The sequence below is a fragment of the Pristis pectinata genome, chromosome 33, assembly GCF_009764475.1.
Source record: "Pristis pectinata isolate sPriPec2 chromosome 33, sPriPec2.1.pri, whole genome shotgun sequence".
Taxonomy (NCBI): Eukaryota; Metazoa; Chordata; class Chondrichthyes; order Rhinopristiformes; family Pristidae; genus Pristis; species Pristis pectinata.
Window position 1 is genome coordinate 19,560,322 of NC_067437.1, and position 19,134 is coordinate 19,579,455.

General features: G+C 43.8%; 1 protein-coding gene across 1 annotated transcript in view; it reads right to left on the bottom strand.

The window, feature by feature from the left end:
• Nucleotides 1-19,134, bottom strand: part of LOC127585438 (protein KASH5-like) — a 76,697-nt gene that overhangs the window by 10,821 nt on the left and 46,742 nt on the right. The window contains exons 8-10 of the mRNA XM_052042865.1: nucleotides 12,993-13,110; nucleotides 9,956-10,006; nucleotides 9,112-9,189 (exon numbers count right to left, since the gene is read on the bottom strand). Coding sequence (XP_051898825.1) covers nucleotides 9,112-9,189; nucleotides 9,956-10,006; nucleotides 12,993-13,110 — 247 coding nt within the window. The remainder of the gene's footprint in view (nucleotides 1-9,111; nucleotides 9,190-9,955; nucleotides 10,007-12,992; nucleotides 13,111-19,134) is intronic.

Consider the following 19,134-nt stretch of genomic DNA (forward strand, 5'->3'; position numbering starts at 1 on the left):
GGACCAAAGATACAAAAGCCTGAAAGCGTGCACCACCAGGTTCAAGTACAGCTTCTATCCCACTTTTATAAGACTATTGAGTAGTCCCCTTGTACGATAAGATGGACTCCTTGCACCTGCCTGCACTGCACTTTCTCTGTAACTTTAACATTATATTCTGCATTCTGTTATTGCTTTTCCTTTGTAATCCTCAATGTACTGATGTGATGAAATGATCTGTATGGATGGCATGAAAAACGCTTTTCACTGTACCTTGGAATATGTGACAATAATATACCAGTTTACCAATTTAATATTTAAAGAGTAAAATTATATTTTTAACTTTGTAATCAGAGAATAAACCCCATTTGATATTGTGAGATCCTATCCTTGCAGTTGTAAAGAAAGGATTAGATGTGTTAATTCTAACCACAGACAGCAAACTCTGACCACCGACAGCAAATTCTGCATCCTACCCTTAGTTGCCTAGTAAATGTGGCTCAGCCAAAATGTGCCATGGTAAGCAGTTGTCCAAGGAGCATCAGAAAAATGTTGAAAAGATTCCCTTTCCCGACTGCTAAGCAGCACTTTAGGGACAGAAGAATGTGGTCATTAGGTTATGATACTTTAGGGCTTTGCTCTGTCTTCCAGCCAGGTTAAGCAGAACATCACAGCTAGGCATAATCCTGTCTTCCATTAATATTTATACTGGGAGTGAGGGAGCAGCAAAAGCCAGAAGTGGAAGAGTTATGAAAACTTACCATCATCAGAATGAACATAATTATTTTTAATTTATTTATTTTTCAGGATGCAGGCATAACTACTAAGTCTAGCATGTATTGTCCATCCCTACCTGCCCTTGAGAAAGTGGTGATCAGCCGCCTTCTTGAATTGGAGTAGTTTTACTGATAAAGGGACTCCAACAATGTTGGGTACAGCATTACAGAATTTAAACCTTGCAGCGATGAAGTAATGGTATGTGGCTTAGAACATGGAGATGATGGTATTCAAATGCACCTCCTGCCCTTTCCTTCTTGGTGGCAGTGGTTGTGGATTTGACAGGTCTTCCTGGAGAAGCATAGGTAAATAACTGCAGTCCATTCAATACATGACACACGCTGCAGCCACTGTGCGACAGTGAAGGAGGAAATGAATGTTAAGCGTGGTGAACAGGGCATCAATTAAGTGAGCTACTTTGTCCTTTTGTCCTAGATGGTGTTGAGTTTCGAGTATTTTAGAGCTGTACTCATCTTGCAATTGTTTCATTGTGCTCTTATGTTTTATTGCTGGTGTAAAGGCTTTGGGAAGTCAGGAGGTGAGACACTTGCCACAGGATACCCAGCTTTTGACTTGCCTTAGTAGCCACATTATTTTTTCTGACTGGTCCTGTTGAGTTTTTGATCGATGGTGATCCCCAGGATGTTTACAATGGGGGACTCAACAATGGTATGTCACTGAGTATTAAAAGGTAAGTGGCTGGACTCTCTCTTGTCTCTTGTCGGAGACGGTAAATGCTGACACATTTGAGGAGTCAATGTCACTTGACAATTATCAGCCCATATCTGATTAGTGCTTAGGTCTTGCAGAGGAACTACAAAAAAAGATTGAAAATTGTGCAAGTCTCCCCACTCCCGACCTTATGATAGAATTGATTTGATGAAGCAGCTGACAATGATCTGACCTACAACATTCCCTGAGGAATTCTTATGGCAACTACAACCATATTCTTGTGTGTGAGGTATGATTCCAATCATTGGAGAGTTTTTCCCCTTGATGCTGAATGGCTTCACTTTTATTAAGGCTCCTGGATGTTTCACTTGGTCAAGTGCTGTTTTGTGTGTGATCACTTAGCTCTGTCTACTGCAAGCTGTTTTTGCTGTTTAGCAAACATGCAGTTGTGTACATTCTGTAACCTTGTTACTTTTTGTGATTCTTCCAAGTGTTGTTCAATTTGGAGGAACACTGAATCACCAGCTGAGGAAGCACAGTAGATTGCAGTAGATTGAGGTTTTCTTGTCCATGTTTGACCTGATGCTGTGAAACTTCATGGGGTCTGGAGTCAAACTGAAGACTCCCAGGGCCACTCTCTCCAGCCAGTACCCTACTGAAATAATACTCCAGTGCATCTGTTCTGCTGGTGGGACAGGACATCCCTAAGATTGTGATGGAGGGATCTTGCACATGGACACTGTCATACTGACGGAATCATGCCATACCAACTGACTGCTGCTTTATTTACCAGAGGAAGAACTCTTGCAATTTGAAGAAGTTACTATATATTTGTGAGAACAACCTTACAAATTGAATTGACTGGGAGCGAGTTTACCAAGTCTAAATTTGGTACCTTGGTTGATGACAGATGGTCCATCCATTACTATAGTTGTAGAGTCACAGAGTGATAGAGTATGGAAACAGCCCTTCGGCCCACAGAGTCCGCACTAAATATCAAGCACTCAAGTAAGTTGGAAAGGAAGGGCAGGCAGGAACAGGTTAATGAACACAGTGAGACTGATGGGTTGAAGGGTGTTTATTTCAATTATGGCAAGGGAGATGAACTTAGACCTGGGTCAATACATGGAATTATAATGTTGTGGCCATTGTGAAAACTTGGTTATGAGAGGGACAGGACTGGTAGTTTAACATTCCAGAGTTTTGATATTTTAGACATGATAGAGAGGGAGGTAAAAAAAAGTGGAGGAGTTGTATGACTAACCAGGGAGTATGTCACAGCTGCACTTGAGAGGACATACTGAAGGCCTCATCCCCTGAGACAATATGGGGAGAGCTCAAAAATAAGAAAGGTGCAATCACTCTGATGGGATTATACTATAGGCCTCTCAATAGCCACTGAGAGATAGGATGTAGGTAGATTATGGAAAGATGTAAAAGCATCAGGGTTGTAGTAGTGGGCAACTTTAACTTTGCCAATATTGACTGGGGCTTCCTGAGAGCAAGAGGCTTGGATGGGTCAGAATTTGTTAGGTGCATCAAGGAGGGTTTCTTGAAACAGTACTTGGATAGTCCAACTGGATGACCATACTGGAGCATGTTCTGGGAAATGAGCCTGGCCAGGTGACCGGCCTTTAAGTGGGTGAGTATTTTGGGAACAGTGATGACAACTTCTTAAATTTTAGATAGTGGGCACGGTCATAGGGTATAGGTCATAGGCTGCATGGTAGTGTAGTTGGTTAGCGTAACGCTATTACAGCGCTAGTGATTGAGGTTCAATTCCTGCCGCTGTCTGTAAGGCGTTTGTACATTCTCCTGTGACTCCGGATGCTCCAGTTTCCTCGCACATTCCAAAGATGTATGGGTTAGCAGGTTAACATGGGTGTAATTGGGCAGTGTGGGCTCGTTGGGCTGGAAGGGCCCGTTACCGTGCTGTATAAATAAAGCTTTAAAGTTTTTTTAAAGTTTTATAGTTATGAATAAGGATGTCTGGATCTTGTGGGAAAGTACTACATTGGGGGAGGGTAAATTACGGCATTATTAGACGGGAGCTGGGGGGATTAATCAGGAGCAGTTGTTATCAGCAAGTCCACATCTGACATGTGGGAGTTGTTTACAGACCAGCAGATCAGAGCTCAGGACCGGCATGTTCCAGTAAGGAGAAAGGACAAGGATGGCAAGGTAAGGGAACCTTGGTTGATGACAGAAGGTTGTGAATTTAGTCAAGAGGTAAAAGGAAGTATATACAAGAAGGCTGTTCCCCTCAGTAACAAGTTTTCTGCCTTGGAAGCTGATGAGGGGGATGACCTGCAGGGGCCTAGCTGCAGTTACCAGGTCTCTGGCACTGGGACTGGTACTGCTGCTCAGAAGGGAAGGGTGGGAAAGAGACATGCGGTAGTAATAGGGGACTTGATAGTCAGGGAAACAGATAGGAGGTTCTGTGGCAGTGAGCAGGAATCCCGGATGGTATGTTGCCTCCCAGGTGCCAGGGTCCGGGATGTCACTGATCGGGTCCACAGGATTCTTGAGCGGGAGGGAGAGCAGCCAGAAGTTGTGGTCCATGTTGGCACCAACAACATAGGTAGGAAGGAGGATGAGGTCCTGAAGAGTGAGTTCAGGGAGCTAGGCAGAAAATTGAGGAACAGGACCTCAAGGGTAGCAATCTCAGGACTGCTGCCAGTGCCACGTGTTAGTGAAGACAGGAATAGGAGGAGGTGGCAGATAAATGCGTGGCTGAGAAATTGGTGCAGGAGGGAGGGTTTTAGATTTCTGGATCATTGGGATCTCTTCTCGGGAAGGTGGGACCTGTACGGAGAGGACGGGTTACACCCGAACCAGAAGGGGGCCAATATCCTTGTGGCGAGATTTGCTAGGGTGGTTCGGGAGGGTTTAAACTAGTCTGTGAGAGGGAAGGGAACCGGAGGAGTAGGTCAGAGGAAGAAGGGGATGGGGAAAAGTTAGATCAAACAGGTAGAGAGGTTTTGGGGAAGGAGAAGCAGAATACAGTCTATAAAAGTAGTAAGGTAGATGGACTGAAGTGTGTTTACTTAAATGCAAGAAGTGTCAGGAATAAGGGGGATGAACTGAGGGCTTGGATAAGTATGGGGGACTATGATATCGTGGCTATTACTGAGACATGGCTGACGTCAGGAGAGGAGTGGATATTGAATATTCCTGGTTTTCGGTGTTTTAAGAGGGATAGGGAAGGGGGGAGAAGAGGAGGAGGGGTGGCGATACTGGTCAGGGACACTGTTACGGCTGTGGAAAAGATGGATGTTGTAGAAGGGTCATCTCTAGAGTCCGTATGGGTGGAATTAAGGAACAAGAAAGGAGCGGTTACTCTACTAGGAGTATTCTATGGGCCCCCTGGTAGCAGTAGAGATATAGAGGAGCAGATTGGCGTGTTTGGAGAGAAGCAAAAATAACAGGGTTGTTATAATGGGAGACTTCAACTTCCCAAATATAGACTGGAACCTGCTTAGTGCCAAAGGTTTAGATGGGACGGAATTTGTTAAATATGTCCAGGAGGGATTCCTGACGCAGTATGTTGACAGGCCGACTAGAGGGAATGCCATGTTAGATCTAGTTTTAGGAAATGAACCGGGACAGGTGAAGGATCTATTGGTGGGTGAGCATTTGGGGGACAGTGACCATTGCTCCATAACCTTTAAAACTGTCATGGACAGGGACAGGTGCAGAGAGGACAAGAGGATTTTTAATTGGGGAAGGGTGAACTATGAGGCTATAAGAAGAGAACTTGGGAGTGTAAATTGGGATGTCCTTTTTGAAGGAAAATGTACCATGGAGATGTGGTCGATGTTCAGGGATCTTATGCAGGATGTTAGGGATAAATATGTCCCCATGAGGCAGAGGAGGAATGGCAGGGTGAAGGAACCGTGGGTGACGAGAGAGGTGGAACGACTTGTTAGGGAGAAGAAGGTAGCGTACGTGAGGTATAAACAGCAAGGTTCAGACAGGGTCCGTGAGGAATATAGGGTAGCGAGGAAGGAACTTAAGAAAGGGCTGAGGAGAGCTAGAAGGGGACATGAAAAGGCGTTGGCTAGTAGGGTTAAGGAAAATCCCAAGGCCTTTTTCAAGTACGTGAAGGGTAGGAGGATGGCTACGGTAAAGGTAGGTCCGATTAAGGACAAAGGTGGGAGAATTTGCCTGGAGGCGGCGGAAGTGGGAGAAGTTCTCAATGAGTACTTCTCTACGGTATTCACCAGGGAGAGTGGTCTTGATGACGCGGAAGGGAGTGCTGGTAGGGGTAATGTTCTTGAGGTTGTAGATATCAAGAGAGAGGATGTGTTGAAGTTGTTACATAATATTAAGACAGATAAATCTCCGGGGCCTGACGGGATTTTCCCAAGGCTGCTTCGAGAGGCTAGGGAGGAGATTGTTGAACCGCTGGTAAGGATCTTTGAGTTCTCGTTGTCCACGGGGATGGTGCCAGAGGATTGGAGGGTTGCGAATGTTGCCCCCTTGTTCAAAAAAGGTAACAGGGATAGGCCAGGGAATTATAGACCGGTGAGTCTCACGTCTGTGGTGGGTAAGCTGTTAGAAAGGATTCTAAGGGATAGGATTTATGAACACCTTGAGAATCATGGACTGATTAGGGACAGCCAGCATGGCTTTGTGAAGGGAAGATCTTGCCTCACAAGCCTGATAGAGTTCTTTGAGGAGGTGACCAGGAAGATTGATGAGGTTAGTGCAGTGGATGTGGTTTACATGGATTTTAGCAAGGCGTTTGATAAGGTTCCTCATGGTAGGCTTCTTCAGAAGGTCAGAGGCCAAGGGATCCAAGGAAGCTTGGCTGTGTGGATTAGGAATTGGCTTGCATGTAGAAAGCAGAGGGTTGTGGTGGAAGGAGTGCCCTCGGATTGGAAGGCAGTGACTAGTGGTGTCCCGCAGGGATTGGTTCTGGGACCTCTACTTTTTGTGATATTTATAGATGACTTAGATGAGGGGGTGGAGGGCTGGGTTAGTAAGTTTGTGGACGACACTAAGATAAGCGATGTTGTGGATAGTGTGGAGGGCTGTCGGAGCTTACAGCGGGATATTGATAGGATGCAGAGCTGGGCTGACAAGTGGCAGATGGAGTTCAATCCGGAGAAGTGTGAGGTGGTACACTTTGGAAGGACAAACTCCAGGGCAGGGTACTTGGCAGTGTGGAGGAGCAGAGGGATCTGGGGGTTCATATTCACAGTTCATTGAAAGTTGCCTCACAGGTGGAAAGAGCAGTTAAGAAGGCCAATGGGATGTTGGCTTTCATAAATCGCGGGATTGAGTTTAAGAGCCGCGAGGTGATGATGCAGCTTTACAAAACTCTAGTTAGGCCACACTTAGAGTACTATGTTCAGTTCTGGTCGCCTCATTATAGGAAGGATGTGGAGGCGTTGGAGAGGGTGCAGAGGAGATTTACCAGGATGCTGCCTGGATTAGAGAGTATTGAACATGAGGAGAGGCTTAAGGTGCTAGGGCTTTATTCACTGGAAAGGAGGAGGATGAGAGGAGACATGATAGAGGTATATAAAATATTGAGAGGAATAGATAGAGTAGACAGTCAGCACCTCCTTTCCAGGGCACCAATGCTCAAGACGAGAGGTCATGGCTTTAAGGTTATGGGTGGGAGGTTCAGGAGAGATGTCAGGGGGAGGTTTTTCGCCCAGAGAGTGGTCGGTGCATGGAATGCACTGCCTGGGGTGGTGGTGGAGGCAGATACATTGGACAGGTTCAAGGATAGGCATATGGAGGAGTGTGGGATGGGGGGATATGCGGGAGGAAGGGGTTAGGTAGTGTAAGGGTGGTTTGATGGACGGCACAACATGGTGGGCCGAAGGGCCTGTTATGTGCTGTATGGTTCTATGGTTTTAGCAAGTTAATATCAGATGGGGCCCTTCAGGATTACAGAGAAAGCAGGAAGGAGCTCAAGCAGGGGATTAGCAGGGCCAAAAGGGGCCATAAAATGTCCTTTGACAAGTAGATTAAAGGGAGTCCCAAGGCATTTTACATGTACATTAAAAACAAGAGGATAATTAGAGAGAGGGTAGGACCACTTAAGTGGAGAGGAATCTTAGGGATAGGACTTATGAGCATTTGGAAAACCATGGCCTAATTAGGGACAGTCACTGTGGTTTTGTGCGGGGCAAGTCATGTCTTACTAACTTGACTGAGTTTTTTGAGGAGGTGATGAAGGCAGAGCTGTGGATGTTGTCTACTTGGATTTTAGTAAGGCATTTGACAAGGTTCCTTATGGTAGGCTCATCCTGAAGATTAAAATGCATGGGACCCACGGTGACTTGGCCATTTGGATTCAGAATTAGCTTGCCCATAGAAGGCAGAGGGTAGTGATTGATGGGACTTATTCTGGCTAGAGTTCCTTGATTAGCGGTGTTCCACAGGTATCCATATTGGGACCTTTGCGGTTTATATATATCACAAACCGCAAATTGATATATATATCAATAATCTGGATGAAAATGTGGATGGGTGGATGAGTAAATTGGCAGATGATATGAAGATTGTTGGTGTTTGGTATAGTGTAGAAGATTGCTAAAGGATACAGCAGGATATCAATCAGTTGCAGATATGTCTAAGCCTTGGGGTCTAACCCTGAATGTTGTTTCACAGGTTGATGGGGTGGTTAAAAAAAGAGTATGGCATGCTTGGGTTTATTAGTTGAGGCACTGAGTTCAAGAGTCGAGAAGTTATGTTGCAACTTTATAAAACTTTGGTTAGACTGCATCTGGAGTATTGAATTCAATTCTGGTTGCCCCATTACAGGAAGGATATGAAGGCTCTGGAAAGAGCAAAGAAGAGGGTATGAGCTCCAAGGAGAGTTTGGACAAACTTGGGTTGTCTTCTCCGGAACATTGGCGGCTGAGGGAAGACTTGAAGAAAGCTAATAAAGTTATGAGAGGCATAGATATGGTAGACAGTCAGAATCTTTTTCCCAGGGTAGAAATGTCAGATACCAGAGGACATGCATTTAAGGTGAGAGGGGGAAAGTTTAAAAGCGATGTGCAGAGCAAGTTGTTTTTTATTGCACAGGAAGTGGTAGGTACTTGGAATGGGTGGCCAGGGGCAATGGTGGAAGCAGATACAACAATGGTGTTTAAGAGGCTTTTAGATTGGCACATGAATATACAAGGAATGGAGGGATATGGATCACGTGAAGACAGAAAGATTTAGTTTAATTTGGCATCATATTCGGCACAGACGTCGTGGGCCGGTGCCTATTTCTGTGCTATATTGTTCTATTAACTATTTATTTTTACACTAATCCCATCCTAATCCATTTTACTCTCCCCACATTCCCATTAATTCCATATAGATCCGACCACTTACTTGCACATTAGGGGCAATTTACAGTGGCCAATTAACCTACCAACCTGCACACTTTATTCTGTTTTTACTTTAACATAGCAGTTATGATACAACTGACTGGTGCACTCGGCCATTTCTGAGGGCAGTTTAACAATTACAATATATAATCTGTAGGCCACACAGAACAAGGGGAGCAACTTTGAAGGAAAATGGTGAACCAGATGCATTTTTACACCCAAACCCTTTGTTTCATGATTACCATAACAACATAACTAAGACTTGAAAACATACACTTTATTATACAAGGAACCAACATTAAGCATTATTTGTACTTTTTCTTACACTTCACAGACATACCTTCAGCTCAACCATCTCAAATAGCAGCTCCTCATTTCTCCAATATATATTCTCTTTCTCAACTGTCAGTTTCCCATTCTGCATTATATAAGAAAAGAGTTACCTTACAATTCTTAATTTTTCCATGTTGCGCCAACTTCAGGTTCAAGAGATTTCTACTTCTTATACAGATTCCCTAAACAGCAAAACTCTGTTAATCCACCACACTCAGGATTTTGGTGGTGCCTGGCCAGCAGATTTTCCAGACCATCAGATGTTATTTAATATGCCAACACACTTCTAATTCACTTTTTTTTTAAAGTACATTACAGTTACATTTCAGTAAACCCAGTGAGTTTAAAGCAAGTGTGGTCAACAGAACCAGGCAAGTGTAAAGAAGTGCAAGAGCCAAGCTGCCAGCCAGTGGTTGATTACTGCAAGAGCCATGGCCATGGCTAGTGGGAAGTGCAAACATCAGCTGGTGAGCAGGATGCCAAACCAGGGTGATTTCCCAATGGTCACATGGCAGATTATCAGAGCTTTACCGTACGTTACATTGGTCCCTTTTATTTATAACATTTATATCATTCCTATCATTCCTATAAGCAAGTGGTGAGGGGTGAGCAACTTACTGTCAGCAAGTAATTGACCTTTACTGTTAATAGTGTGCATAATACATTAAAACATGAATTCCAGTTGGTGTCTTTACAAAATCAAGTTTCATTTATGAGTCAATTTAAATTCACACCCCCAATATATTCTGAGTAATGTAGCCTAACATCTTTATTACAAATAAATATCCTATCCTTTAACTCATCATCACAGCAGATGCACTAGTCAACTGCACCTTTCAATTCTAGCTCACCTCTTCCTGAAGCTGACTGATGCTTGTGCTCAGATTCTGATGCTCTTTTTCCTGTTGAAAAGAGATTTCATTGAGAAAGTCCATGTTATCCTTTCTATTTTATTGAAATACATTAGAACCAAATGTTCAGTCAGATAGGTGGGTAATTGCAAGAGGGGCAGGCACGTAGTGCAGGATTCTCCTGTGACTGTTCCCCTCTCAAATAAGTACACCCTTTTGAATACCGCTGGGGACATAGCCTCTCAGAAGAAAGCAACAGCAGCAGTCAGATCAGTGGAACCACAACTGACTTTGTTTTACAGCAGGGTAGGTCAAGGACTAGGCGAGTAATAGTGAGAGGGGGTTCTTTAGTCAAGGGCACAGATAAGCATTTCTGTGGCCACGAGCAAGACTCCAGGATTCCTGGTGCCAGAGTCAAGGATGACTCTGAGTGAGAATAGTACATTCTGAAAGGGGAGGATGAGCAGCCAGAGGTTGTGGTCCATATTGGTACCAACAACACAAGTAGGAAGAGAGATAAGGTCTGCAAGAAGAATTTAGGGACTTGCATAGTAAGCAAAAAAGCAGGATCTCCAGTGGTAATCTCAGGATTACTTCCAGGGCCACATGCTAGTGAGGTCAGGTCAAATAATGCTGAAAGGAAAGACAGGCCAGGCCAGGTTAATAAAGATAGTGGGCCTGGTGGGCTGAAGCATAGATATTTCAATGCTAGGAGTATTATGGGTAAGGAAGATGAATTTAGAGCCTGCATTATGATGTGGAAATATGATGTTGTAAGAGGGATTGCTGGCGCTGTAATAGCGTTGCGCTAACCGCTACGCTACCGTGCCGCCTGTTCCCTGAAAGTGGCTACACAAGTAGATAAGGTGGTATAGAGGGTATGGCATACTTGCCTTCATCGGTCCTGGTGTGGAGCATAAAACTATGGAACTCACGATGCAGTTGTTTTCAAACTTTGGTTAGGTTGCATCTGGAGTAGTGTGTTAGAGTACAGTTCTGGTCATTGCATTAAAGAAAGGATGTGGACACCTTGGACATGGTGCAGAAGAGGTTAAGTGGGATGTTGGCTGGATTAGAGAGTAATAACAATAAGGAGAGGTTGGACAAACTTGGATTGCTTTCTCTGGAGTGGTCGGGGCTGAGGTACTGTAACTGATACAAGTATATAAAATGATTATAGGCATAGAAACGGTAGATAGAGTCTTTTACCCAGGGTGGAGATGTCAACTACTACAGGACACAGGTTTAAAGTGAGAGAGGGAACGTTTAAAAGAGATTACGAGGCACTTTTTTTTTTACATTGAGAGTGGAATATGCCTGGAACATGCTGTCAGGGGAGGTGGTGGAAGCAGACATAATAATAATGCTTAAGATGCATTTAGACACATACTTGTATATGCAAGAGAAGGAGGGATATTTACCATGTGCAGGGAGTTGGGATTAGTTTGAATTGGCATCATAGTTGGCACAATCATCGTGGGCCAAAGGGCTTGTTCCTATGCTGCACTCTTCTGTGTTTCTCATTTGAAGCTATATATTAGCCTATTAACTGAATGCTCATGTTAACTTTGAACTGAGAAATTTAGGCAAAGAAGCCAACAATGCAGAACAAAGTTACAAACAGTAGGAGATGATTAAATAAATCAAAAGTTGGTCCGTTGATGCCAATCTTTTAACAGTCTGCAGTATTTAAGTAGTATCTATAGACGTTTATCAGGTCATGGATAGATGTTTGTTCCATGGAAAGAAGCACAGCCTATTCAATCTCTCCCCATAACTAAAGTCCTCCAATCCAGGTTAATCTCCTCTGCACTCTCTTCATTGCAATCGGATCTTTTCTATAATGTGGTAATCAAAACTGCACACAATACTCCAAGTGCAGGCTAACCAGTGTTTTTTTAAAGTTGCAAAGCAATGCCCCAACTCTTATATTCTATGCCATGACCTATGAAGGCAAGCATGACATTGTCTTCTTCACCACCCTATCCACCTGTGTTGTCACTTTCTGCAAACTAAGGACTTGAACCCCAAGGTCCTTCTGTTCATCAACATTCCTTCATGCTCTACCATTTACTGTACATGCTCTATCTGACTTCCCAAAATTCATCACCTTGCACTAGTTGGGATTAAAAATCCATCTGCCAATATTCTATCCAACTTTCCATCTGATCCTGCTGAAGCCTTAGACAACCTTCTATTCTATCTACTCAACAACAACAATTTTTGGTCCTCTGCAAACTTACTAATCATCCCTCCTACTTTCATATCCAAGTCATTAATACATCTCACAAACAGCAAAGTTCCCAGCACCAATCCCTCTGGTACAGTACTAGCTACAGACTTCCAATCAGAAGCCTATCACCAAACCAATGTGGTGAACAATTCTTCTGCAATAAAGGTGTTATATAAACAAGAGTGGTTGTGGTCTTTATCAGAAGATTGCCCTTCAATCAGGGGAAGTCTAACTAAGGCAAGAGACTCTGCAATCAGCAAATGAAGTCAGGACACCTCTCATCTACAACTGAATATACAGCTCTGACGTAAGGTGCATTTACTTGCAATTTGATGATGGCAGTGATGACCAGTCTTGATCATTACCTCTACCAAAAATCAAAATAGTATCATATTAATTTCCCGCAATGCTCGACTTTCCTATATTCTCTTTAGGGAATCTGCTCATGATCTTATTGTAGACTTTGGTCTTAATCTACAACTGCTCTTAGACATTTGAGCTGGCAAGAATTTGATTCAATCACTACCAAGCAGCTATGGATACTATGTGAGGATAGAATCAATTCAGCTGTACTTTTCTTACCAAATAACTTGCTGACAGTCGCCATCAAGGCTCACGAATGACAGACAGCTCGTCTGTGTATTATGCTCTGCGCAAATCAGTGGGGAAGCATGAAGCACTAGGGATAGGTATCTGTTTTTAAAATTAGACATAAATTCCTTTCTAGGTTGAATTTATTTAAGTCACGCAGACTTTAGACTTTTGAGGTTTTATTTAGACTAATTTATGCTTATAAGTACATACCAGTTGCCGGTTTTGCATCTGCAGCTTATAATTTCTATCCTCTAGGTTTTTCATAATAGTCTTCAAATCCTCTAATTCATTCTCAAGTAATTTTACATGCAGTGTCACTTGTTGAGAGCTGCAGGGAATAACAAGCATTATTTAACAATCAATAGTTGAAAGTTGGGATTGAGAATATGACTTGAATCTCGTAACTGGGACATCATAGTGCTATTTCACGGAAGGGAAACCTAATTCCATATTTTAGTTTGACATGGAAGCCACTTACCCCACGAACTAGCAATTTGCCCTCCAGAATGGGCAGAAAAACACTGATGAGAGGTGTACCATACGGAAAAAAATTCCTGCAGCAATACACACAAAATGCTGGAGTTTCGTTTCGGGTTGAGACCCTTCATCAGGACTTATTAAAATCAGTTTTGACCTGAAACGTTGACTGTTTATTTCCCTCCATTGATGCTGCCTGACCCGCTGAGTTCCTCCAGCATTTTGTGCTTATAGCTCCAGATTCCAGCATCTGCAGAATCTTGTGTCTCTCGAGAAAATTTCCAGTCTTGTACAAAAGCGCTTGAAATATTCAGTCACACATCACTTCCCTACAGCCAACATCTAAACTGAAAGCCCCATCAGTTACATATACTATTTTAAATATTTTATTCAGTTAACATACTAGGTTTTCAATCCTTCCCTCCAATGCAAGAAACCACTATTTAACTGAGGCTGGGTCTTACACTCTAAGCAGATTAGCAGCAGAGTGAGTTTTCCACTGGCAAAATCTTCGATTAAAAAAAATCTACAGTAAATTTGCATCTGAAGGAGATTTATAGCAGAACCATTTTGCTGCCCTTTGTTTTTCCACTACTCAGAGGGAAATTTGAAGTGTTGCAGCTAATCAGAGGGACATTTTTGGAGAAAGCAGCACCAAAAAGAATTAACAAGAAGGAACAAACTGAAAGTAGCAGCAGCAAGGTCTGACCATGAAGGATGATAGAAGGGCCTGTTAAAGAGACACCAGGACAAACTGCCAAACACTGGCTTAATGGTTGGTCAATGTAAGAAAAAGCACCGTTGCCAATGCACGTGCTGTAGAAATGGGAATGGCTGTGTCAACTCCTTCCTATACAGGGGTGACAGAAAAATAGATTCATTCACATGGATTTCTGGAAACAATAATGTACCATCATAGCTAAAAACTAGTGAGAACTCATTTTCTGTCACAAATGTTTTTTTTAATTCCTTAAATAAACTTTTCCTGAACACATCTTATATTTTATTCATTCACACAATGTAACAACTAAGTTAGTGCTTATTACTGATCCCTATATGCCATCAGGAAGATAGTTGTGAGTTGCCTATTGAATTACCGCAGTCCTTCTGATGATGGCCATTCTACATTACTGTTGAGTGATGATGAAGAAGACCAGTATATATTTCCAAATTAGGATGGTATGCAACTTGGAAGAAAGGTCGCAAAGAGTGCCTTTCCCATGCACCATTTGCACCATCCTTTGAGGCCCGTGTTGTTGTGGAAGCCTTGGCAAGTTGCTGCAATGTATTTTGTGGATAGTACATACTGCAGCTACAATCCACCAGTAGTGGAGGGAGGGAGTGTATAAACTGGTGGAAAAGCTCTCAATTAAGCAGCTGCTTTGTCGTTAAAGATTAGAGCTTCTTGAATGTTACTGGAGTTGGTTTTTTCCAGGCAAATAAAGGAAATCAGGAGGTGAGCTTGAGGGGTGCTGTAAACCAGAGTACGTATGTGGCTGGTCCAATTGCTTTGTGAGTCTGATAAGAATGGTATGAACTCAAAAATATAGATCAAAAATATCTTGCCAGCTACATTCCTTGAACTCTGTGTTCTCTCGCTGCAAAGGAAAAGGTAGCACATAATCATTAGTATAGTAGGTGGATGGAACACAGAACAGTACAGCATAGGACAGGCCCTTCGGCCCATGATATTGTACTGAACTAATTAAACCAATGACTCCTAATTAATCTAATCCCTCTTCACATTTACCATATCCCTCCCTTGTCTGCATATTCATATGCCTATCTATAGGAGACTCTTAGATATGCTCCTATGCCATCTGCCTCTACCACCACCCCCTGGCAGTGCATTCCAGGCCCCCACCACTCTGTGCTTAAAAAAATCTCTCACACATCTCATTTGTACTTTCCACCTCTCACCTTAAATACATGCCTTTTAGTACATTTCAATTCTGGGAAAAAGATACTGGCTGTCTATCTATGCATTTCATAATGTTATAAACTTTCATCAAATCTCCCCTCAGCCTCTGCTGCTTTGGAGAAAACAGCTCCAGCTTGTCCAACCTCTCCTCATAGCACATGTCCTCCAAACATAGAACACAGAACATTACATCACAGAACAGGCCCTTTGGCCCACAATGTTGTGCCGACATTTTATCCTGCTCTAAGATGTATCTAACCCTTCCCTCCCATATAGCCCTCCACTTTTCTATCATTCATGTGCCAATCTCTCAAATGTCCCTAATGTAGAGTGGCTTTGCTGATCAGGGACAGTGTCAAAGCTGTAGAAAGGGAGGATGTCCTGGAGGGATCGTCTACATTCCTGATATAACTACATCTGCATGAGGTGCATCCAGCTGAAGCTCCTTACAGACTGTGTTAGGGAACTGGAGCTACAGCTGGATGATCTTCGGCTTGTACGTGACAATGAGGAGTACCACAGATGAGCTACAGGGAGGCAGTCACTCCTAAGCTGCAAGAGGCAGGTAGCTGGGTGACTGTCAGGAGAAGAATGGAGAACAGGCAGGCAGTGCAGAGTACCCCAGTGACTGTTCCCCTCAATAACAGGTTTGGGTACTGTTGGGGGGGGGGGGGGGGCAAAGCCGCAGTGACCAGGTCTCTGGCACTGAGCCTGGTTGCTTGGTGCAGAAGGGAAGTGGGGAGAAGAGGAAAACAGTAGTGATAGGGGATTCAATAGTAAGGGGGGGGGGGCAGACAGGAGATTCTGCGGACGTGAAACAGACTCCTGGATGGTATGTTGCTTTCCAGGTGCCAGGGTAAGGGATGTCTTGGATTGGGTCCACAGCATTCTGAAGGGGGAGGGTGAACAGCCAGAGGTCGTGGTACACATTGGTACCAATGACATAGGTAGGAAAAGAGACGATGTCCTGAAGAGGGAATATAAGGGGTTAGGTAGGAAGATGAAAAGCAGGACCTCAAGGGTAGTGATCTCTGGATTGCTGCCTGTGCCACAAGCCAGTGAGGATAAGAATAGGGGTTGATTTGGCAGATGAATGCGTGGCTGAGGAATTGATGCAGGGTTACAGATTTGTTGATCATTGGGATCTCGTCTGGGGAAGGTACAACCTGTACAAAAGGGACAGGTTACAGCTGAACTGGAGGGGGACCAATATTCTTGCGGGCAGGTTTGCTAGAACTGTTGGGGAGGGTTTAACCTAGTTTGGCAGGCAGATGGGAACCAGATAGGTCAGGGGTTGGTTCATTTAGTGTACAAGTAGATGCAGAGTGTAGAAAGATTGTGAGGAAGGATAGGCATTTGAAAGGGCAAAATTTCAGTCAGTTGGATGGGCTGAAGTGTGTCTACTTTAATGTGAGAAGTATCAGGAACAAGGGTGATGAACATAGAGTGTGAGTAAGTACATGGAACTATGACATGGTGGCCATTACGGAGACTTGGCTATCACAAGGGCAGGAATGGTTGCTGGATACTCCGGTGTTTAGATGTTTCAAAAGGATCAGGGATGGAGGTAAAAGAGGTGGGGGAGTGGCTTTGCTGATCAGGGACAGTGTCACAGCTGGAGAAAGGAAGGATGTCCTGGAGGGATCGTCTACTGAGTCAGTGTGGGTGGAAATCGGAAACAGGAAGGGAGCGATCACTCTATTGGGAGTATTTTACAGTCCCCCCAGTAGCAGCAGAGACAGTGAGGAGCAGATCAGGAGGCAGATTTTGGAGAGGTGCAAAAATAACAGGGTTGTTGTCATGGGTGATTTCAACTTCCCTAATGTTGAGGATAGATGGGGCGGAGTTTGTTAGGTATGTCCGGGAAGGATCCCTGACACAGTATGTGGACAGGCCAACTAGAGGAGAGACGATTCTGGACATGGTACTAGTCAATGAGCCTGATCAGGTTTCAGATCTCTCGGCGGGAGAGCATTTTGGAGATGCTGACCATAATTCTTTGACCTTTACCATAGCTTTGGAGACTGATAGGAGCAAACAATATGGGAAAGTATTTAACTAGGGGAGGAGGAATTATGATGCTGTTAGGCTGGAACTTGGGAGCATAAATTGGGAACAGATGTGGAGGTTGTTCAGGGAGTATTTGCATGGAGTTTTGGATCGGTTTGTCCCATTGAGGCAGGGTAAGGATGGTAGAGTGAAGGAACCATGGTTGACAAGAGATGTAGAATATCTTGTCAAGAGGAAGAAAGAAGCCCACCTAAGGTTTAGAAAGTATGCATTAGACAGGGCTTTGGAGAGTTACAAGGTAGCCAGGAGGGAGCTTAAGAATAGATTTAGGAGAGCTAGGTGGGGGAACGAGAAGGCCTTGGCAAGTAGGATCATGGAAAACCACAAGGTATTCTACACGTATGTGATGAATAGGAGGATGAGGGTAGGACTGATCAGGGATAAAAGAGGAAAGCTGTGCCTGGAGTCGGAAGAGGTAAGGGAGGTCCTTGCTTCAGTATTCACCAGAGAGGGAGACCTTGACGTTTGTGAGGATGCCACTAGAGCATGTCGAAGTGAAGAAAGAGAATGTGCTGGAACTTTTGAAAAACATTAGGATAGATAAGTCACCAGGGCCAGAGAGGATATATCTGTGGTTATTACAGGAAGCGAGGGAAGAGATTGCTGTGCCTTTGGCGATGATCTTTGTGTCCTCACTGGCCACAGGAGTAGTGCCAGATGATTGGAGGGTGGCAAATGCTGTACCTTTGTTTAAGAAAGGGAGTAGGGATAACCCTGGGAATTACAGACCAGTGAATCTTACTTCAGTGGTGGGCAAATTACTGGAGAAGATTCTTAGAGACAGGATTTATGGGCATTTGGAGAAGCATAGGCTAATTAGGGACAGTCAGCATGGCTTTGTGAGGGGCAGGTTGTGCCTCACAAGCCTGATTGAATTCTTTGAGGATGTGACAAAGGACATTGATGAAGGTAGAGCAGTGGATGTGGTGTACATGGATTTTAGTAATGCGTTTGATAAGATTCCTCCTGGAAGGCTCATTCAGAAAGTCAGGTGGTAGATGGAGCATATTCTGCCTGGTTAGATAGATCTTAGAGCTGGGTAAAATGTTGGCACAACATTGTGGGCAGAAGGGCCTGTACTGTGCTGTAATATTCTATGTATCTGCCTCCACAACCTCTGCTGGCAGTGCATTCCAGGCACCCACCACTCTGTGTAAAAAAACTTACCTCTGACATCTCCTCCAGTCACCTCAAAATTATTTCCCCTTAAAATTATTTCCCTTCATATTAGCCATTTTTGCCCTGGGAAAAAGTCTCTGACTATCCACTCAATCTATGCTTCTTATCATCTTGTACAACTCTATCAAGTCACCTCTCATCCTCTTTCGCTCCAAAGAGAAAAGTCCTAGCTTGCTCGACCTATCCTCATAAAACATGCTCTCCAATCCAGGCAGCATCTTGGTAAATCTCCTCTGCACCTTTTTGAAAGCTCCCACATCCTTCCTATAATGAAGTGACTGGAACTGAACACAATACTCCTAGTGTGGTCTAACCGGAGTTTTATAGAGCTGCAACATTACCTCGTGGCTCTTGAACTCAATACCCCGACTACTGAAGGCCAACGAGCCATATGCCTTCTTAACAACCCTATCACGGCAAGCTTGAGGGATCTATGGATGTGGACCCCAAGATCCCTTTGTTCCTCCATACTGCTAAGAGTCCTGCCATTAACTTTGTATTCTGCCTTCAAATATGATCTTCCAAAGTGTATCAATTCACATTTTTTCGGGTTGAACTCCATCTGCCACTTCTCAGCTCTGCAGCTCTAATCTACAGCAACCTTCAACGCTATCCACAACACCACCAACCTTCATGTTATCTACAAACTAATAACCTTCCCTTCCACATCCTCATCCAAGTCATTTATAAAAATCACAAAGAGTA